Raw genomic sequence first — 22,808 nt, 5'->3', positions numbered from 1 at the left:
TGATTGTGTAATTGGATACGATGTATCGATGATTCCTGGAATCGTGGTGGATGTGGGCGACAATTGCTTCATGGGACCGGATAACTATATAATGGCAAAAAATCTGACTGCTAAAGAGCGACCGGAATCGCGCGTGCCGGCGTGCACGGAGATGCGGGCGAAGCGAGTGAAGGTATCCAACGGTGCTGAAGAGCAGTTTGAATTAACCTGCGCAAGCGCGATGAAAGCTGTACCAATGAGTGGATGTGACACAAGCAACGCAGTACCTGCAGCTGACGAGGAAAAGAACGTTTCTACAGTAGTAGTAGATGCTGGCAACGATGAATGGAGATTAACGATGCCGGTAAAGTTTTACATTGGTAGCAGTGATGACGAGGATAACTCCCGCGTTGATGAATACAATCACTCTGAAATACTGGATAACCAGCTAGGCGCTGAGAGCAAGTGTGACCTGCAGCGGCCGCATGGTGCAGTGGATAACACGCCGCATGGAGAATGCGACCGGTTATATGTCATTGTTTAACTTTTAGAAATGTAGTGCTACAGTTTATAATGTCAGTACAGCACGCATATTTTAATGTCAGTCTGTATGTCCTGACTGGTGTGCGCATGCGGTCGAGTTTAGCCCGTACATACATACATGCAAGACGCGTAAACGGCGCGGTTTTGCGGGCCTAGACTCAAACTCTGACTCTGAGTCTGATTCTGACCACTCAAACTCTGACTCTGACTATTCAAAGTCTGACTCTGACCGCTCAAAGTCTGACTCTGACTCTGAAGGTTCCTTAGGTTTCTTAATAGGTTTCTTAGATTTCTCAGGTTTCTTAGTTTTCTTAGGTTTCTTAGGTTTCTTAGGTTTTCTTAGGTTTCTTAGGTTTCTTAGGTTTCTTAGGTTTCTTAGGTTTCCTAAGTTATTCTTAGGTTATTCAGTCAGAGTCAGAGCCAGACCTTGAGTAGTCAGAGTCAGAGTTTGAGCGGTCAGAGTCTGAGTCAGAGTCAGAGCTTGAGCGCGGGCCGGTTTTGCGTTCGATGTCTGTATGTAAAGGGTGAAAAACGTTGTAAGTCCCCGAAGCGCCTATGCGCATCTGGTCTATTATAGAACAACGCTCCGTACACCGTGGACCACAGCTGCATTGACGCGGATGCGAACATCATGGAGCAGCGGTTATCCGCCATTGGGGTGCGGTATAACTGCGCGTCCATCACCACACCGGGAATGGTGATTATAATCGCCGCAAGAATGAGTAAACTGGAAATCCAGTACGCTAGTTTTTTGGTATGATAGCGTTTATATAAAATCGGCGTGACGATGGCGAAGATGCGGTTGACGCAAATCAGCATGTGTCCGATGGTATGGATAAGTCCTGAATGCATAGACTCGACTGCGCTCAACGTGTTCCACGCATTTTAAAGCACAGTCTAAGTTTAAATGTTGAATATAAAAGATATAAAAGCAATTGATTGTGCAATGCTGGCCGTAGTGGAATGGCTGACTGCTATGTCGCTGAGCAAACATAAATAAAAAGTATCTGTCAAAGCAGGAGAAGCATCTCCTTTTCTGGCAAATAACTTCTGCCAATTTCCTTATGGGAAGACCTGCATGCATCGCACCAACTTATTCACATGCAATCGACATAAAATAGGTAACGGCATCGGCAATCGAGTTATGCATCCGCACATACCAAGCAACTTTAAGATGTTCTGAAGTCAGGAAACGACCACAGTTGCTTTCCGTTTCTCTATCGGCTACTGCCTATCAAAGCCAGTACACAGCAAAACCGAACAATCGGGTTTTTCTACGACTGCCATTAGCCAGCTACTGTTTATCACTGTTACGTCAACCGTAATTATATTTGGACAACGTAGATTGGCAACAATGCAAAATCCCATATCTCGCGTCATTGTTGGTTGAAAAATGCTGCTAACCCACTATCTCCAGCGCTTTGTTATTAAATTCAAGCAGTTGTATCTGCTAAGGTCGATAAGAGCTACCATGTTGCCCAGCGAAGATATTACTATTATCCATTTCGCTCCTTTCCCCGTTAACGTTGTCCTGCAGTTTGATGATTCATGGAAGTACATCGACAAGAGCACAATTGTCCTTGAAATATCTTGCATCCATTTCGATAAACTTTAGTGGGTTAACCTTGTATAAAGGGCTTTAGATCCATAATAACACTATCATTACTGCTCACGCATATAATTAAACTCTCCAATTGTCTACCATGGCGAAACGTTTGTGCGTGGCACTCTGTGTTAGTTTAATTCCGGTGTCTTTCGTGTTTGCGGGACATGTTGAGCCACCACGAGTCAGATCGAGCGTTGCACGAGGTAACACGTAACCGGACGATTATTGTCTAAAGGTCAAACCTGACTGCAAAATATTTTACATGAAAATTGATGATTATGCAAAATAACTGTGCGATTACTGCTTAAAGGTCAAGCCATAGAAAAACATTTTTATGTCGAAATCTTATCCGTGCTTCAGCTTCAGCCTTCGGACGCTTTAAGGACAATACTAGTAATTTGTCTTTTTAGCTGCGCTTGCATCGAATAAAGCGGTTACCGGCTGGGGGGACGTAGCGGTTAACCCCAACGCCTTTTTGTCAGCAACATATCATGGCTACCGAATTAATATCTATAAGACAGCGGATGCTACCGCAACGGGGGCAGCGCAGTATTTTTTTCCAGCGGCCTTGTTCATCGACCCGAATAGCGCCAAGAGCTACGCGAATACTCTCCAAGAAAACCGAGCGGAAATGAGTTTCTCGGTTCTTATGTGGGACGACGAATATGAAGAGTTCATTCGAGAGGCGGTGAGCAAAAGACTGGGCTACTGGATACCAAAGGAGAGCGTTCGTGTGTTGCCCATCGAACAAATCCGCATTGACGCTCTAGGTAAGTTGTAGGAGCACCACATGATGACAGGAAAATTCTGTTGGAGATAACATTTACCGCTGCTAGCTTCATAAGTGCAAAGTGCAAACAAAATAATAGCTCTGCTTGTTAACAATCAATGCTACAAAAACACATAGTACCGTTATCTAATCCTGCAATTCATTATCAAATTATTGTACGGTGTTATGTCAACTCACTGTATTTTTCTAGGTTTTGCACCGAGCAAATACGAGATAGTCAACAATTGGGTGTCCTATGCCGCACAGCCGTCGACCTTTGAATTCCGATTCAGCTGCATAAACAAAGAAACATGCGATGGACTAGCTGATCAAGTCAAGGAAAATCCACAGTTGTTCGTTTATGACCTGGAGATTTCGTATAGTTTAATTAACGTTCGCAGTGCGTGTCGAATTATCCAAGTAAAAGCAGAGCATGTGCAGGCCGGAAGACTGTTCAGCCAACTTAAAAAGCAGGTCCCCGATACGGATGTGGTGTACATGACGGCCGATGACCTCACTCAGATGACCTTGGAAATTGCCACCAATGTTATGGCGACCGAGGTTGTGGATGACGAGTTCATCGGACAAGACCAGTCACTGACCATCACCAACATCCTGGAAAGTTTAATGCAAATGAAACCAGAATCTTCGGCATCTTTCCAGGTAACGCTTTCGAAACGTCAAATTCTGTCACTCTCCAAGTGGAGGCTCATACATTACCCAGAAATTCCACCCACAATTAAGCTGCCATAAAGATAGCAAGGTTACCAAAGCGGCTACGATTACAGGCACAAGAATCCAGAAAATTCGTATCGCACAATATTTATGTTGTAGAAATACCATGCGTTTGGTAGCACGGGGATACTATACTTGACAGGAATACTTGACATTGCCGTTACAGGAGCAAATGTGGAACTCAGTTTTTTGGCAAGAAGAGAACACCCGCCCCGACCGAGTCACCAGCACGCTGAACGAATTCTATGACAAATCGGATGACCAGATGAAGGCAAAAATAAGGGACGAGCTAGCCAAAAGTCAAAGCAGTAGTTCCAGCGGCGGTGGAAGCGTCAGCGTCGGCATTCCTTTGGTTGTTGGTACCTCGGCATCAATGAACTTGGCCTTTGCGGATTCCAACTCGTTCGCTAGCGAATACGAGAAAGAGCAGTTCATAGCCACCATGGTCGAAGCCAGCAGCAAAAGCCACTGGAGCGGAGAACGGTTCACCGTTAAGCCGATGCAACTCGTCCGCACCAATATCGCTCGTCTTCAAACTCCGCCACTGTGACCAGCGTTCAGGTACGTGTTGCCCGGTCGGCGGCGCAGCTAACAAGTCGCATCAACCTGCTGGCGCAATCAGTCCAAACAGCCGCGAACGTTATTCCCACTGGATCAATTCAAATGTTCTCCGGGAATGACGTTCCAGTGGGCTGGCTGCTTTGCAACGGAACCACTATTAACTGTAGCAATTACGGGCGATTGTGCCAAGTCCTGAGAACCATCCCGTACAGTAACCAGGTCAACATTTCAACGCCCGACCTACGGGGACGCAATGTAATTGGAGTTGGTGATCTTGTAAATCCTATCCCCGGTATCGGCTACCATTATTCCTTTGATCTCGGCTATCAGGGTGGCGCGTATACTCACAGATTGTTGGAAGACCATCTACCGTCTCATTCCCATTATTATACGACACTTCGCACGCCGAGCGTTGCTAGTGGTCCAAGACAGTCGTCTGGAGATTACATGAATTTATAAAATTATCGAAGTGGTTATTTTGCCGCAGTATTTGCGGCAAAATAGCCATTAGCTATTTTGCCGCACTATGGTCGGTATAATAGCCTTTTGCTATTTTGCCGCACACTGCGTTACAATAGTCGTTAGCTATTTTGCCGCCGTATGGGTGGCAAAGTAGCCTTTCACTATTTTGCCGCAGTTTCTGGTTAACATTGAATAATTTTAGTAGCTGTTGATAACTATCCGTCTACGGAGAAATCGGTAGCGTAGTGCTTGCGCTGCAGTGCTCTGGGATTCCATTTACGCGTGCAAACGTTCATAGCATCCACACGTCTGCTAGACGATCAAGTTTTTAATCCGTCCAGTAAGTTCCGTCTGGCGTAAATTTTACCCACCCAATGTTTTTTGCTTTTTTCATCAAGAATCGTCGGTTTTCTTTGAGAATCGCATCCGAGCGTTCTGGTTTTTGCGTTCAATTACCACACATTTGGTCTCCGGAGTACACAGTCCGGGTACTCCGGCCTGGTCACTGGAAAATACTGCCCGACCGGGGTTTGAAAAATCGGATCAGTCGGGTCGAGTCGTCGTTCTTTTGCCTTAAAAATCGATTCCGCACTTCCGTCAACCGGCGAAACGGGTGCAACCCGGCGCGAACAGTGACGAGCGGTAATGGTTTTGTCGGATTGTCCGTCAGAAGGTTGGCCGAGCTCCCTGTCGGGCTCTGCCGCGTTGATCAAATCTAGTATCCGTCCATACTAATTCGGACAAGGTGTTGCAATTCAGGAAATACAGGTTTTCCAGTTAGCGAAAGGGGCGGTTGGCTTAAAGTCGGACCTGTTGACAATCCGGCACATGATATCCGGACTGGAGAACTAGCTCTGAGATACATCGGCGACAGGCCACCGTGAAAAGCCTGGTGGTGACGGAAAAGAAGGCAGCCTCGGCGAAGGAACTTTCTGTCCCCCCCCCTTCCCCAGCTGTGCTCAGGGGTTGAGCCGACGGTTATACGGCAGCCAACCAACGGCCAAGCCGAGCAGAAGCAGCTGCAGTCTATAATCGGGGAAGGCGATTCACTCTCGTCTTATTACCCTAACACGGAACCGTACGAACGACCTGCTGAGGACCAGTTTCTTCCAGATCCTGCCGCGATGCTCATTGTCGCATGTTGCAGGAAGTCTAGGACTAATGTTTCAACGACGACACCGATGATACCGGCAAGACCTTTAACAAGACGACCCGGGCAGGACAGAAAAATTTGTGGCGAAGTGGTATGGATCGGCTTAGGACTCTGCGGGGGCAAATCCATCCGGGCGGTGGATCGTCCCGAGGAACGGTCCGTCGGACACGACGAATCCAACCGACTTAGCGGATCCGGGCGACGACTTCGACCCGTCCAGTATGGCACGCCGGCCCGGTTTCGGATACCAGCTTGGGACGCCACCTACTGGCTTTTTGACTGGAATGCTGCCAAACCCCGTCTAACTGGTATTTGGTGGCATTCGTGCAGGCGCCCGGCATGATGCTGCAGCTAAGCAGGATTTGCTCGGACAGCCGATCGGCTCCATATATCAGCTGGCCATCATGATGCAGCAGCCTGACGTAGCGTTGCAAAAATCCGTCACCACGGGAAAACAGTTTGCTTTGGCTGGATTATGACTCGACCTGGCACAGCGGCCAGCTGGCAGGGACCACTGGTCGGCCGCGGTTGCACAACAAGCCGAAGATACATACCGGCGACCCGAAATGACAGTGCGGGAACTACAAACGTGCCACGGCGACTTACACGAACGGTGCGGCATCCACCCCCAGTGCAAATGCGGGATCGGATACAGAATCAGGAGGAACGATCGAAAGGCTGTGACAACCGGATAATCACAGTCATGAACATGACGAGTTATATCGAGGAAGACCGCAGCCGCCGATATAGATTGGTCCGACCTCGATAAGACGTAGGAGAAACGGATTCAAGGGAATTGATCAAAGAGCGATCGCGCCGCCGACAAAACATAACTAGCCGTGAACGCGAGGTGAGGAGAGAGAGAGAGAGTGGGAAGCCAGAATTATTAGCACACCGGATACAGCAGAAAGCGTGTCGGGGAACAATGACCGCCGGAACGCCAGACATGCTGTTCGTCGTAACAATAGGCGAGACTGCCGAGCCGACGCTGATGGAGAGCAGTAACACGGTCGACACTAACCCAGCCAAGCAACCGAGCGGGCACTAACCGGAACTGACAAAAAGTCACTGAAATGGACATGCTCGGCCGAGCGCTGGTGCTGACTACCACTCGGGACACGGATTTAATAAAAATTTTGACATAACCCAGATTTTTTATTTTATGTTTACATGATCATAATTCCTCTCTTACATCATTTTAACCTTAGACTGCCAACAGGTAAGCGTTTATTGACAAGCTACACCAGGAAACTCGAACGCCACCTGCAACACAATACCTCCCGACCCGTCTACCGTGGTCGCCTTTCGTGCACCTAGAATTTGTTTAAAAATCGAGATCATCTCTTAGCTAATTGGTGACAAGGCAAGTCTTTTTAACATCCGGTACTGTCTCAAGATTAATATCATCTGGTTCTCTCCGAACCCCCGGGAGATCAGAACTGCGACTCAGAAACACTGCCAAAATGGGTGAGGACGCCTGTACCCGGGCAAGAAGGCGAACTGGTGGAGGTACTGGATCAGGTTCTAAACTTCAAGGATTAAAAGGACGAAGTCAACCCGCCGAATCCAAAACCAAAGCCAGCTGCCCGGCGATAACGTCATCGCCTGTAGCCAGCAGGAAGGTGGACGGGTGGATGGTGGATATTCAATGAAGGTCATCCACCTTTCTGCAAAGGCCATCCACGTTTCTTATCTTCCTTTCTGCCGAAAGTCATCCACCTTTCTGTCGATTGTCAAACATGTCGAACTTTTGCTTTCTAATCGTCTGCATAAAAGTCATCTTTGTTTCTGCGAAGGTCGTTCTTCTTTCGGCGGCACCTTTCTGCCGATGGTGATCCAACTTTCTGTAAAGGTCATCAATTCTTCTGTCTTCGGTTATTTACGTTCGATCCAGTTCCATCCAGTTGTAGCAGCGACTATCAAGCGGTTAATGCGCGGAGATGCTTTTAATGCAGTCGTGCAACGCTTTTGCAAACCGTTTATTTACTGATGAAAGACGATACCGATTTTCGTTAATAACAGCGCCAAATATTTTGAAAAATGTCTGTTAATTTTGCAAGAATTAAGAGCTTTGTATAAGAAGTCCAGCAGGAAGGCTAAGCGGTGGAACGCTTCTTGCAACCTGTGCAAAGCTAAAAACTAATGATATTCTCTTAACTGATTTTGTTGTTCGAACTGACTGATGATTGCCAAATTCGTGTTTTTTGCTGCTCTTCCTTCAGTTACCTCAGTAACGCAATTATCGTCATGTTTGATTAAACCGCATCCAACACTTTTTCTTGAACAGGTTTGTATAAAAAAATTTCGGCGCCTTTTTAACGAATACTCGTATGTCTGATTCAGCGAAGAAGCTAATAATTTTCAAAAATAATCAGTATCTTGTTAAAGATTTTATCAATAAATGAAAGAATTGCAACAGCATTAGAGCACTGCAATACTCACATTTCTGCGCATTCACACACATAATTCACAGTATATAATACAAGACAGACTCTAATTTATTTGTTTTTATTGTCTTGTGCAGTGGGACGAATGTCTCCTCTGGGCGCTTGACGGCCGCTCCCAGCATATTACTGCGGGATTTGTTATACATATGGCTGAATAACTCCAAATGCGCACCATGGCGCCGACGCTGGTTCAATCATCAGCGGATACTATAAACCGCTTGGCAGAAAAGGAGCATACGATCAATAAAAAGATTAAATTATATTGGTACGAGAGTTACAAGTATTTACCAAAAAGGGTAGAAATGACTGGAAAATCAATTGCAGTAAGTAAGCTTTATACAGATTATCAGAAAGCAGAGATTCAACATCTTTGACAAGAAGGTGGATGACCTTACAAGAAAGGTGGATAACCTTTCCAGAAAGGTTCATGACCTTTAAAAAAAGGTGGATGACCTTTACAAAAAGGTGGATGAGAAAGGTGGGTGACCTTTGCAGAAACGTGGATGACCTTCACTGAACAGCCACCATCCACCCGTCCACCATCCTGCCGGCTACAATCGCCGACTGGCGCGAGATGGGCACCGTGAATGGGCGAGTCAACAACGTGTCGGCCTCGCAGAAAATTTTGAAATTGGCGTATCCGACCGTCGATTCTACAAACCAAATACGCCGCCGCCGTCCAGACACGCCGAAATTTTGGAAATCGACATGTTTGGACGGCACGGACTAAGACGCGACGACACGCGATCCCAGTATTCATTATCGTGACCCGACACCCGCGAGAATCATCTACCAGATGGAACACCTGGAGCCCAAGAAAAAGACGTTGAAGCTGCGGGACCTCTACGTTATGTGGGAGGGCCTCCTGTGCCGTAAACTGGATCAGCTGCAAGTTGCTGCGACGGTTTGTCGAGCCAAATTTCATGCGCTAAAACATTATCCAGTTCCTGCGCACGAGAACACGGCCAACTGCGTCGGAATGAAGAAGACACTGGACGCGATGCTACTGGGGCCACGTTTCGACGCAGGTTGACAAGTACTGTGTCACCTGTCTGAAGCGTAAGCACAGCAAGTCGCATCGTTTGCGGACGCCGGGGAAATTCCGAAAGTCAAAAAAAAGCGCCACGTTGAGCGGCAGAAGCAGACTATGTGGGACGTTATTTCATGGAAAGCTGTGCTGATGAAGTTTGACGTTGGCACATGAAGCTGCCATCGTGGCTACCGATCACTTCGGCCGCGATTCACTTCGGCCGTCATTCATTTCGCCAGCAATTCACTTCGGCCCACGTATCTTTGTGCGGAAATTAGGGTTTGCCGAAACTTTTAATGTGCCCCGTGTAATCTAAGTTCTCGTTATACGCAAATTTTGATTGATTTAGTTCATTTTGCACGCAAATCTGTTTAAGCAGTTTTTGTAGTGTTACTGTAACCATAATGTTTCTCTTTTAATGACAAGAAGTCACTGTCACAATTGAGTACTGAGAACCTAACCGTATCACACATAAAAAAACATAAGAAATGAAAATCTTCAGACTAGAGATGGCAACGGCAGGCTAAACGGCTGACCTTTCGGCTGACGGCCGGCTGAAGCCCTTAGACGGCTAACTCAACGCGGCTGGAAGTCTAAGCCGGCTAGAGCGGCTGACCAAATTTTCCAGCCAGCTTAGCCGGCTGGCGGCCGGCTAAGCCGTTTATATTCTCCATTCGGAAAAAATTCGCAAAATTTTGAAAATAACGTTGCAAAGTGCAGTTAAATCACCAAAAATTAGAAGTTGTTCCGTTTATGTTGTAAAAGCACGGTTTTCGAAAACTTTTTAGCAAAAAATTAGCGGTTATCGGGAATTCCGAGTCTGAAAGAGTTAAAATTCCATAATTTTGTACAGTTAATGGCGTCATTGCTAGTGAAATGACATCATGACGGCCGCGTTTAACAATATCACGAGCGAAAGCGACAGAAATTAGGCGCAAACCGAAGAAAATGTGACGCAAAGTGACTTGGTGGCGCCATCTTTACCGCCACAAACTGCACAACGATGCCGCCGTTCAAGCCGCTTCAGCCGAGTCGGCCGCCGGCTAAGCCGCGGCTGGCTGAAGTCTCAGCCGACTTAAGCAGCCGGCCTGACGTCGGCTACGGCTTGCAAAAACCGTCAGCCGGCTGGCCAATAGCCGGCTAAGCCGGCCTCGGCTAAGCCGTTGCCATCTCTACTTCATACCTGAATAGTCTTCACAAGAAAACGAAAACAAAACATAAGAAACCGTTTCCGAATATACACTCAGTGAAAGCCGTCCGCTCTCAACTAGATTCGAGCACTATATTCTGTCCCAGTTGTAAAAGAGCCTTCCCAAGGATGTGCTTTTTTTAACGAATTCCTGCGAGACAATTGGAAGTCGGCTTACGGCAATACGTAAAATCCAGGAGAAAATGTAGCTCTAGATGGCAGTACGGTCCGCACCGTTTTCCGTCGCAAATTATGTAGCTACGATCATGGTGCGGCAAAATAGCAAAAGGCTGTTTAAACGCAGTGTGCGGCAAAATAGCAAATGGCTATTTTGCCTACCATACTGCGGCAAAATAGCTAAAGGCTATTTTAACGCAGTGTGCGGCAAAATAGCAAAAGGCTATTTTGACGCACTGCAGAAAACTGCGGCAAAATAGCCTTAGCCTTATATTATCCCTCGAATTTTCACACCTCGTTTTCCGCTAATGTTTTTCAAGAAACTCGAGAAACGTCTTCTAGGGGCTACGACTCTCCGCTGCCCTTCGAGATTATTCAACCTTTTCTGGCACTGAATTTTATTATTAAGACTTAAGAACCTTACTTTCAAAGGTTTTTAGTTGCTTAATGTCTACGGATACAAGGAATCGCTCCCTTTCAAGATCCATTGACAGTTCAAACAAAACAAGAAAACATGTAGCAGCGTAATCAACAGTAAGGGCCGAGAAAACATTGGATATACATATTAGCGAATTTGGGCAAGCGCCAGCAATGGCAGTAGCATTAGCAATAGCAGTCCTCACGGCTATGGTCAAACGCACTGCAGCCCGGTTACTTGGCTGCCCATCTCCAGTGCTGGAAAATGCAATAGCAATAGCAGTATCGTGCAACTCTGTTGCACAAATTATAATACTATAACGTTAGGTTGACTAACTCAAACTGGGTTGGCGATGTGCCGCTCCAGGAAGCTTATTGGTTTACGTTAAGATGGTGGTTATTGTAGAACAAGAGAAAAGGCCACGGACGTTTCGTAGGTAATTTATTAGCACAGCTCGTAAGTAATTAGAATAGAAGCTTTGAGCAACTGCTCCACTTAACCATAGCCATACACTTAACCATACTATATGGTTAAGTGCGAGCGTATGGTAAGTGTGAATACCATACAAACGTGTCGTATGGTGATGGACTTTCAAAGGATCCCCTTAACACCTGCCCAATTTAACTTCCCCAGATATACACTTTTTAAATAGAGAAAACATTTTTGAATGTAAATGTAATTTTTTCGAAAGAGATCGTTTCACGCAGTGCGAGAAAACAAATTAAATCTGAAGGGACCCAGAGTCAGCTATGCGCCTTCGCTGAGTACTTTGTACACTGCTACCTCGATGGCGGTCGTCCAACTACACGATAAGGGATGGTTAAGGTATGGTTATGGTGTTTTCTGCTCAAAGCCTCTAACAGCTCGTAAGTAACGTCAGCTCGTACAGTCGATAGCTCGTAAGTCGTTAGCTCGTAGAATGTTAGATTACAATAACGTAACATAGGTTTTTATACGAGTACATGAATCATAAGTAAATCAGATAATTAGTCAGTTTATTTGTCATCCATGATTCATCCGTTATAATACTTATTGAAAACTGCCCAGTGTCTACTTTGGCAATAAAGTCAAAACAACAAATTGCGCATAAAACTTACACTTTTCAAACTTGGGGACTTGAAAATACGCTTCAGTATTAGTAGTGTTTATTAGTAGTGTATACTCTTCATCTGAGCCTTTTGTTTCCGTAATTTTGTATCCTCTCATTCCTCTGCACCGTGCCTACTCCCCGCCAAATTGGAGACCTCCCTCAAGCCCGTCGCATCTTCCACGCCAAACAAGATCTCTTACTACTGGACGAAGTAAACAACGAAAATCCCTTTTTTTCAGAAAACGAAGGAGCGGTGTGGGCTGAGATCGTGGAAACGCTGAACAAAGTGCCCGTAAGTGACGAATACAGTAGAAGAATACGAGTATTCTGTAGATGACTGTGTTGTGCTTACTGTATGTTTTTCAGAACTAAATATTTTTTGACTATTTCATTTTTTATTAGCCAGTAATCAGCATTTACGATTTAGCGCATGTATAATTCGAGTTAATATTGTGTGTACAAATTGCTGCTACTGTCTGCGTTTTCAGATTTTTCCAAGTCCTTTGGATGTTCGCGCATGTAAGAAGCGTTTGGATTTGTTGGTTATTGAATTTCGAAAAGAAAATTGGCTGCAAATTGTTAAATCCGGTTCGGAAGAAGAATACGGTACCATTCAAGAGCCGTTGACGAAAATAGTTCAGGCCATCGACAGTGCGCAAGATAAAACCCGCGAAAAGGTACAGAAGAAAGCAGAATAGAAAAAGCGAAAAGAGGCTGCGCTGAAAATGGTGGACGCAGAAATCGCCAAAGAAAGTGGCTCCACGTTCGCGGGCAACAGCGACAGAGCGTTGCCTACGGATGAAGAACTTGTAAAAACTGGCGCCTTGGATCCCTCCGAGCTGGCACGACACTCAGGTATTTTCTTCGCAGAAAATGGCGTAATGTTATATAATGAAGTATAAAATCTCAATTTATAGCATACTCCATCGGTGTGTGCCATATTTTATTTTAATTTAATAAATCGAAATCTAGAAATCTTTGTACGGAATACGGTACTTGCTTTTGTGGATGACGGCTGGGAAAGCGACAGTGAAGGAGGAAAACGTGGGGCGACCAAAAAAGTAAAGCGAGGGCGAACTGATGAGTCGGACAGTTTGGTCCAGTATTTGAAAGCGAGCGATGTGGAGAAGCAGAAGATCCGTGAACGGGAGTTGAAAAACGAACGAGATCTGAAGGAACTTGAACTGCAGAATCAAAAAGAGCTGAAGGAAAAAAAAATCGATAACAACTTTAAGTCACGTCAGCAGGAACTAGAATTGGAGCGATATCGTATTGAGCTGGAGGGAAAACCATGAGATGCCGATAAAGAGGCGAAACTGGCTGATAGCAAAAAATTTGATTTAATTCTTCTTTCACTGCAAAAATCATTTGAAAAATAGCCTACGCAGCAGGTGGTAACTGTCACGGTGAAATTTTGTTTTCGGTGATTTTTTGCTTTTCTCGTTTAAATTGCAGAATTTTTGTACATAGTTCATGTTTTAGTATTCTGTTGAAATTGTCGAGTTTTTACCTGATTTTTTTAAATTCAGGTTTGTAAATAGTCTTTGAGTTCAGGCGGGGACACGCCGAAATAATTACCAGTTTGGTTCGGGTACAAGCAATTACGACAGTTTGCTAACACGACTCCAACGCGGTAAAACAGGCCCACAGGCACATGTAATAACTTCATCTGTTTTTGAAGTCTGAAAAGGCCCACAAACTGCCCACATCTTTGAAATTCCATTCAACAGATTGTCGAATTTGAGACATGAAGTAATTGTCGTCTTCTTTCTGCACGTTCAGGAGACACTTGGCTCAGGAATGTGGGGTAATTAGTATATCCTTCTTTCCATACCCACTGTCTCCGTACAGCACAAGTTTTTCGTCAAAATTTGCAAACTGAGTTCGAAGACTTTCAAGCAAGCCGCTTTCGTTCAGCATCCTCGCGTCATGCATGGTGCTTCTCACTCCTCCGAACAAGTTGCGGATCAGTCCTGTTGAAATGGAAACTATTTCTGTCCGCTTGAAAACACTTTTTATGTGCGATTGTGTTAAATACAGTACTTACTACAGTGATACAGTAATTTTCTAAAATTATCAAGAAACAGAAAACTATTCACACTAAATATCTTTCATTAAATTTTAAGAACAATTTTAAATTCAAGTCTTTCTTAGCGTTCGGTGATACCACCGACTGCCCATTTCAGACAATGAAAGCGCTTATGACCACCGAAGCAGTCCCGTTGTAATCGTTTTGGTCGACATATTGGCCGTGCAGTCCCATCAATAAATCCAAAACAATTCTTAACCGTTCCTCCTTTTTTCTCGATTGCCGCGGCGTACGTCGTGAGGCTTTCTTCATTTAACCAGGGACGATCCAACGAATGTAATAACTGGCTGAAATTGTGGTCAATATGGCGCAGAACGAGATAAAATATTCGGGACATGCTCGCCGGAGAACGGCAGAATGGTCGTCGCAAATCCCACCACCGACCTGGGTACGCCAGTCGACGCGAAGTGATACACAAAGCCTCCAGTCCACCAACATTCTCACGCCGTTTTGTAACTAATTTGTCCGGGATTTTTAGTGCCGCTCTCAATCGCTCTAGATCAATCTTGCGGAACCAAAAAAAGTACCAGCGCTCCCTATTTGTTAAACGGTGGAAGTTAAATCGCTTACGGAACCGCAGTCCGTCCTGGTATTTAGAATGATAAAAAGCTTTTTGCTGAAGGCGATGATTAAGGTAGAGAAGAGCACATTTACGATTAGATAAGCGTCCCAAATGATGAAGTAAAATCAATCGTTCAAAAAATTTCCCCATTTTAGCATAAACTGTACTTAATACAATGCTTAAAAATATGTAAGTACTAAGTACTGTGTGCTCATACGAACAGTCGAGATGTAGAGTTTGTAATTTTAGTTTTTCCGTGTCAAACCGGAAACGAGGCACGACGTGATTTGTACAGAGTAGTGACTTGATGCGCTGTGAATGGTGGTTGGCTTGATCACCAGGTGGTTTACTTAGAAATCATTTTAAAAATACAAAATAATCAAGTAACAATTCGTATATAATCCAAAAAAACCTCCACTGTTTTCCGAACATTTTTGGTTTAGTCTCCCCGTAGGTAGCTGTTCCCTTCTGCGAAGGCAGATGGAAAAAAGAGGATGACCGTATCTTGTCTTTTCTACGGTCAATGCCAGCTCTGCAGTGACCGTGCCGTAGCTTTGAAACCGTAGCTGATGACGATTCGGACCGTCATTCGGTCCAAGACCAAAGGATACGGCTATTGCTATTGCTACGGTCGAAGCATGCCCAAATTGTCTATTATGTAAATGACACATTTTCTGCATCACCGTTTTTAATCTTAAACATACATTTCTTACACAGTCACTTAATACTCACTTCGATACTCACTTAACCTACCAACGCCGGGTACTAGAAGGGATAGGAATACTGATTTGAAAACTGGTATTCCTCGACGAAAAAATTCAATTAAGAAAAATTATTTTCTGTGAAATTCTCTTGACCATAGGTCAAGCAGGACATCACGATGCCAGAATGGCACGCATGTGAACTAAGGCAATTGGCATCGTCTAGTTTTACTCAAGTAACAATTGATTAAAAAATCGTACAAGAACTTAGTCTAGTTTAAGCAGAACGCCTTGACGAGCGCTATTTAGTTCAGCAATTCAAATGGTCAGCAAGGTGACCATTGGTCAGCGAAAATGAAAAATGCACAAAACCACCTATCAGAGCTGACACGGCGCAAACTGTCGGCAAACATGATATAATGTGCTTAGCATATTGTGAAAAACTGAGAGAATTCAATCAACGAAAAATCGCTTAGCACTGTGCAAGCCAAAAAATATTGTTCCTGAAGAAACAAGCGAAGTAAGTAACAGCATTCTGCTTTGACCAGCTTGATTGATACGGAAATGAGTACAGTAGTCTCGGTGTGCTGTGTTGGATTGTGATTGGCATGGACAGCACTACGTACATGATGAACGGCATCCACGGGCGGATTTTTGCAGTGAGCATGTACAGGAGAAAAGCGTTGGCAAGGATGGCCGCCGTGCAGAATCCGGCTGTCCATGATTGCAGCGTGTCCCAGGTGGATGCGACGGAATACGGTCGAATTGTGGTATTCGAATTGTGGTGTTCGTCGTGTTGGGCATTTTGTGCTTGCTAAAAAAAGTCGAGCATAACAATTACTTTGATGATTCCTTGCAACGACTGCCCTGCGAAGGAAGGTGATGTGGGCTTAAATATCGAGAAGATGCCATCCGTGCGTTGTAGCCATGCATGTACTTCATGTTTATGCTACATACTTTTAAAAATATGTACAGTACATAATGTTCTCCAAACATATGTGGTATGCACACTGTGTTGAAGTAAACCGATGGAGGCGGCAAAACTAGATAAACTCAGAATTATAATAATATTATAATAATAATAGAGAAACCACGTGCATATCTATACATTACCACGAAATCGGAAAGAATTAGTTTTACAGGATGTTGTTATTGTACTACACAAAAATTGCCATTGTGCTGCAAATACATATTATTTTTACGATTTAAGGTGTTGGTGCGACAATGTTAACACCGTCGTCCATTAAGCAGAGCAGGATATTAAAAAAGATACTTGTAGTCCTGTTGATCCAACTGCTTAGCGGTTAGCGGTAAGCACAAATTCGTTCTGCATGCTGTAACAGACTACGGCACTTGTTATCTCGAACTGGAGTAGACGCCCATGTTTACGGTTAGGCTTTTCGTCGACCTAACAGCAGAATTTGTGCACTGGCGATCCGCAGCTCCACCATCGTAGCCAGGAACAGCAACGGATCGATAGCCGACTGCAACAGCTTCAACAGATTCACCACGGCAAAGAAATAAAAATCCTGCGAATGGATCCAGAAATAAACATTGGACGGTGTCCAGCACACGGTCACACTGACCGTCATCACCGTCAGAATGGCGAAAGACCGTCCCGACGCTTTCCTAGTCTTGACCGCCGAGGTGCTGGTCGCCTTATTGGTACTCACAACGCTGCGGCTGTTATACTCCGTGGGACGGACATTACGCTTCCTCTGGCAAAATTTCTTCCAAATGAACAACGGATAACTCAGCGTAATCACCATGACCGGCACATTGTAGAACAGGGCTCCATACACTGTTGACCACAGCTGCATCAATGAGGATGCGAACATCATGGAGCAGCGGTTATCCGCCATCGCAGTACGGTATAACTGCGCGTCCATTAATACGCCGGGAACGGTGATAAAAACAGCCGCAAGAATCAGCAATCCGGAAATCCAGTACGCTAGTTTTTTAGTATGGTATCGTTTATATAAAATGGGTGTGACGATGGCGAAGATGCGGTTGACGCAGATCAGCATGTGGCCGATGGGCAGCAACAGTCCAATAGGAATGCGGAGGAACAAGTGGACGATGCAGAATGGGCGAATCAGCGGAAAGGGTAGCGCGTCTTTGATCAACAACGATGCCGGGTTTTGTAATATTCCGTTGAGGATATTAGCAATCGTCAGTAGCACCACGTAGATGGTGAACGGCGTCCACGGGCGGATTTTTGCGATGAGGATGTACAGAAGAAAAGCGTTGGCGAGGATAGCCGCCGTACAGAAACCGGCTGTCCATGATTGCAGCGTGTCCCAGTTGGATGCGACGAGATACGGGCGAATTGTAATGTTCGTCGTGTTGGGCATTTTTGTGCTTGTTAGAAAAAGTCGAGCGGAACAATTTTCTTTATCCAACGATTAGCCGGCGAACGGAGATGATGTGGGCTTAAATGTCGAAAAGATGTTACACACGCGCTTCATCCCACGTTATGACGATGCAGGTTACTGGGAAATTTATAAAGAAAAGCAGCACCGGCGGCTGACTACGTCAATAAGTCACGGTGCGTTAGAGTGGGTGCTGGTGGTACGAACAGAAGCTGGAACAACAACAACCACGAGATGGCAATTTTCGTAATGGGTTGTCATACTATCCATAATGAATTCGACCTTTTAGCGCTTAACCATTGTTGTTCGCCATTCGTGTGTTCCACATTAAAAGCTAACCAGGAGCGGATTGTTTTAAAATGCGGATTGTTTTAAAATGCAATTCCACTACGGTGCCTCTTGGCACTTTCGTTTCATCAAGGAGCGGTCATTTGCTTTGCCGGTATGTACACAATTTGCATTACACTTTCGTTGAAAAGTTTTCGATCCGATAATGCAGCACGTGCTTGTCGCATTAGCGCTGCTACAATTCAGCGATGAACTCGTTGTTACCAAAAGTGACTCGTTAATAAACGCGCTAGGGCGTGCCAGCGCCAGTTCAGGGGCTGAAAGGGAAGGCAGTGAAAACACACCAAAGAAAAGGAAGTGCCTTGTTGTGAACCATTAGCTGTCACCGTGTGTAATGTGTATGGTAATATTATGTCCGTCTGTGTTAAGTACTAATTTTGGCGATCATACGCTAGACGCTAGCACTAGTTAAAATGTAAGGAAAATGAAATGGGATCCGTCAGTACTTTGCGATATTTTTGGCTGCGCTAGCCGCAAAGCAGATTTTTTTTAAAATTTATTATCGGGGATAGAAAATACCCATGCCTTATACAGCGGGGAACAGCTGTCGCTACAAAGCCGCTGCATGGAACTCTCAGAATGCGTTATCATGTCAAATTAAACGGCCTAGAAAAGCGAAATGATTGAGGAAACGGCATTATTTGACCCATGTACGCAATATCAACCCCAGTCAACAAACTGCGCTGTGTCATAGCTGCAGGCATACTTGAATGAATTTCTGATGTAAAACTTGTAGTAGCCTTGAAATGCGAGTAAGTATACTCTAGTACTTGTACGGTCTAATGTACGTGAAGCCACGAACCGTACCGTTTGTTATGAGAGTTATACCGGCATTTCGTCCGTGCTCCTTTCTTTTATAAATTAGAGGAGCAGATGTTTACAAATCTTATCGTTTTTTCTTTACTTTACTGATTTCTAACCGCAATTGCTAACACTCTACTGGCAAACCATATCGCTGAGTAAATACATATAGGTAAGTTCACTGACGCCGCAGCCGCAAAACCTCGCTGGGAAAGCGGTTGTACATTAAACATTTTTATCAAGGTACTCGTACTGTAATAAATGGGTGCGGCTTCACTATTGCACAACAACCTTTAAATGTTTAACATACAAGCCAAAATCCAGCGGCAACCTGAGCAGGTAGCTCCCACGTCAAAAAGTATTTTCTAAATTATATCAAAATACTACATCATATCGGTAGTTTCTCACAACATAAATCGACGGCAAGATTTGGGCAGCCGATTAGAAACCAGGTTTTATATCAGCACAAATTTGTATCGAAATTACATCCTTTTGTTGGCAAAGGCGAAACTTTTGTAAAAACCAATTTATACGTTGGCAGTGCACTCTGTGTTGTTACAAAATGTTTAATACATTTAACTGGCAAGTATACGGCTTTGCTGGTCGCTTGACATAAATTTAATAGAATGCCTTAACATAATAGTAATGCCAGTATCACCGTGGACTGTGAAAGAGTCCAGGACGGTAGCCCAGACTGACAGGACTCCGTGGAGTGTAATACGTGACGTTTTAGGGAAGAAATGCACAACGCACGATATCCAGTCTACGTAGTACACTTTATTAACGTTCTCTATCATGAAAACCAACACACTGACGTTCAGTCAACTCAGAGAGCCAAATTCCACCTGCTCTCGACAACTCTAAAGCACTGCGCAGCAGTGAACACAATGAACGGCAGTAGCCGACCAATCAGAGAGGCGCTGCGTCACAGACGGCAATTCCCCACGGAGTAGTGCAACGAAGCACTCCTATAGCGCCAGTAGCGTCGCGCAGGTGGACGCAAGGGAGCCATCGCCTCACATGCCTCTGGGTGGGAGGCTGAGCTCCGTCGAAGCTCGATCCATTCCATTCCGCTCCGATCGGTGGTCTGTGCGCGCTCTCGTAAAAAAAAAAAACATCAAATCTCTTATTCCTTCTTATCACATGATTCCAAATGCACAATGTGAAATAAAGAGATCTGTATAAAAATACTATTCCATATAAACAGATCAACAGTTATAACAGATCAACAGATGCAGTTAAATGAAACATGTAGACTAGGATCCTCCATTGACTCGCGTAGGTCACTGGTCCTGTCCACCGTTTTCCACATCTCTTTGGCCCATTCCGCTCCATCTTGAGCAACGTCGCTCCGCTTGAGCATCTTTGCGCATCTTCGTGCGACTTTCATCACATCCGCTTTTAGGAATAGGGTGCGTATCGAATGTACGACTTAGGAATACTGCTTCAGCTTTGGAATAGGTGCGTATCAATTGTACGACTTTATAATGAGATCCGGTTAAGTCATGGAGGGACGTCATATAGACAAGCGAAGTTCGCTTCCTCCCTGGTAAGATCATCTTTCTGATCGTGGATGTGCGACGTCGTCTGGTACGGTTCATTCAGCATAGGTCATGGAGAAACTTAGCCATTTTTCATCGGCTTTCAAGCTCATCTCAGCTTGCCTCCCTGGTAAAGTTCATCTCGTCGCACAATCCATCTCTTCTGCCTTATTTAGAGAGCCGGCCAAATGTACCGTAGCTACTCTTAACTAAGATGAGTCGATAAATAGGGATGCCGACATAAGCCGTAACAACTCCTATTAATCAGTTTTACTGATCCATCATCTCGTTCGACTCATCTCCATCGTCCTTGTCTCGCGGTGGACGTTTGCGCGTTGAGCCCGGCTGATTTCGATCAGAAGTCCGATCAACTGGTGCAGCTGATTCAGCCGGTGCGTCCTCATCCGCTTGAACACGTAAGACGATGTGTCGTGGACCGCGACCTTTCCCTTGTCGTGAGCGTTTGATCGCGTCCAAACGATGTCGTGCATCGTTCTCTTCGCGTTGCAAGTTTCGATCTTGAGGATCTTCTGCCAACCGTTGTCTGGCGTCCTCATATTGGTTCCGGATATTCTGGTTTCGAGCAGCTCGTCTGCCCGGTGTATTCGGAACTTTGGAAGTTGTCGGCTGTTTCGATCCCTTCCATACCAGGTGATCTTCGACGTACTCATGGACTCGATCTTGCGGCTCGATATACGGCGTGTCCATAGTATCTCGGATTCGATTGATTCTTTCCTGGTACTGTGCTTCGTGTATTTCATGGAGGTTACAATCATCAAATCGCTTTTTGCAGATCGCCAATTCGTCGTTTGCTTTACGTGCGATCGCCTGATGTCGCGCTGGCATCCCTAGTTTAGCAACCTTTTCCCGGTACACAGGCGGAACTTCCCCCTTCGTAAAGTTCGAAAACAACTGATTCTGTGTAGGAAAATGGCCCAATCTCGCAGCAAAGACCTTCTGACCGAAAACTCGTGATTTGTAGTCGGTAGGGTCAACCGTCAGTCCAATGGCTGCTCGTGCCGCAAGTACCTTGAATGCCGGATTCACGTTACGTAGCACGAATTGTGCCACGTATAGACTTCGCTCCTTAATTTCTTGGTAGCGGAACTGTGTAAGTCCCGTATTGTCGATTGTATCCAGTGGGACTTCCCATAAGCTCAAGTCGAGGAGACTCGGTAAGCCACATTGTCGGATGGGTGTGTAACACGCCATCGCAGATTCAGTGGTGATCTCCAGGCGACCGAGGTTGCTCTCTCTGAGATCCGTTTCGTAATTAGAATCCCGTAGAAACTGGCGAAGGTTATGGAGCTGCGCATGTATCATCACTGACTGCTCCGATTCAATTTCCAGTCCAAAGTAGCGACAGATTTCCGCTCTTTGGGTTTCAATATCGTCCATATCATACATTTTACTGATCAGCCTCCGACGTGAGTTATCAAAGCGAGACTGATCTCTCCGGCGACCATCTTCGCGTCGTCGATCAGGTCGTTCCTGTTGACGTTGACGTTCGGGCTGATATCGTTTATCCGGTTCCTTCTGCGATTCGTGAGGACCTTCCTGCTCACGTCGCGACGATGTCGATGGTTCGAGATCGCGATCTAATACTACGTTCCGTTTATGAACGACGTTATCAACCGACGATGTCTCCATCGGTTCATCTTCATCCATCGTCACGATCAATGGTTCTACCATGTGAACCACGGATTTCACTTTCGGCTGTTTCGGCGGAGTATCGTCGCGTTCTCCACTCGAAGTTCGTTTATGGTTGATCGGGAAACTGGCAAAGTAATTCATATCATCCTGCCATCCCTTATCATATGGGCTGCGGCTTCGGGCAGGTCCCGCTAAAGTTCCTTCTCGTCGTTCTGGTGTGAACCCTCTGACCTTTGGGTGGCAAAAACCAACTCCCATCGGTATCTGTTGACGTGGTTCATCCCTGCGCGTTTCATCTTGACGAGGTTCATCTCGTCGTCGGTTATCTGGTACATGGCGACGATGGGCACTGGTCTCAATCACTTGATCTCCGTGTCGCACCCATGATCTGCCGCCTCGGTAATCGTGATCTCGCGAGCGTGATCTATCATCTCTTTCGTTATGATAGTCACGAGTCCTTTCGCGGGAACGTTCTCTTGATCTTTCATTGCGAGAGTCATAGTTGCGTTCATGTGAATACTCTCGTGATCGTTGATGTTCCCTTCGCACTGGTGATCGAGGCCGTTGAAAACCTTCATCACG

At 45.3% G+C, this 22,808-nt stretch overlaps 4 protein-coding genes across 8 annotated transcripts; 2 read left to right on the top strand and 2 right to left on the bottom strand.

Moving 5' to 3' along the window:
* The first annotated feature begins 2,152 nt into the window (after positions 1-2,152).
* On the top strand, positions 2,153-9,798 carry LOC129581931 (uncharacterized). Of its 5 annotated transcripts, none has more exons than XR_008689566.1 (6): positions 2,153-2,331; positions 2,539-2,898; positions 3,109-3,560; positions 3,799-4,995; positions 8,333-8,520; positions 8,598-9,798. XR_008689566.1 is itself a non-coding variant. In XM_055473238.1 (4 exons), the coding sequence occupies exons 1-4, from the start codon at positions 2,226-2,228 to the stop codon at positions 4,180-4,182; spliced, it is 1,302 nt and encodes a 433-aa protein (XP_055329213.1). In that variant the 5' UTR covers positions 2,153-2,225; the 3' UTR covers positions 4,183-9,798. The 5 variants fall into 5 exon arrangements, 1 of the variants encoding a protein (XP_055329213.1); XR_008689564.1 differs by having other exon boundaries at positions 3,799-8,095; XR_008689565.1 differs by having other exon boundaries at positions 3,799-8,520; positions 8,751-9,798.
* A 1,654-nt stretch (positions 9,799-11,452) lies between these two features.
* LOC129581982 (uncharacterized) lies at positions 11,453-13,745 on the top strand. Its single transcript, XM_055473320.1, has 3 exons — positions 11,453-12,451; positions 12,648-13,014; positions 13,132-13,745. The coding sequence occupies exons 2-3, from the start codon at positions 12,885-12,887 to the stop codon at positions 13,452-13,454; spliced, it is 453 nt and encodes a 150-aa protein (XP_055329295.1). The 5' UTR covers positions 11,453-12,451; positions 12,648-12,884; the 3' UTR covers positions 13,455-13,745.
* Positions 13,746-13,926: 181 nt separating this feature from the next.
* LOC129582055 (uncharacterized) lies at positions 13,927-14,946 on the bottom strand. The gene is made up of 2 exons (XM_055473446.1): positions 14,369-14,946; positions 13,927-14,132 (listed from the first exon to the last, which is right to left on the bottom strand). Exons 1-2 carry the CDS (start codon positions 14,583-14,585, stop codon positions 13,954-13,956), a joined length of 396 nt encoding a protein of 131 aa, XP_055329421.1. The 5' UTR covers positions 14,586-14,946; the 3' UTR covers positions 13,927-13,953.
* Positions 14,947-16,902: 1,956 nt separating this feature from the next.
* On the bottom strand, positions 16,903-17,865 carry LOC129581738 (P2Y purinoceptor 4-like). The gene has a single exon (XM_055472956.1). The coding sequence runs from the start codon at positions 17,863-17,865 to the stop codon at positions 16,903-16,905; it is 963 nt and encodes a 320-aa protein (XP_055328931.1).
* Between the last annotated feature and the right edge of the window lie 4,943 nt (positions 17,866-22,808).

The sequence above is a fragment of the Paramacrobiotus metropolitanus genome, unplaced genomic scaffold (assembly GCF_019649055.1).
Source record: "Paramacrobiotus metropolitanus isolate TYO unplaced genomic scaffold, Prichtersi_v1.0 Parri_scaffold0000006, whole genome shotgun sequence".
Taxonomy (NCBI): Eukaryota; Metazoa; Tardigrada; class Eutardigrada; order Parachela; family Macrobiotidae; genus Paramacrobiotus; species Paramacrobiotus metropolitanus.
The sequence above is the reverse complement of the archived record's forward strand: the minus strand, read 5'-3'. Positions and strand labels throughout refer to the sequence as shown.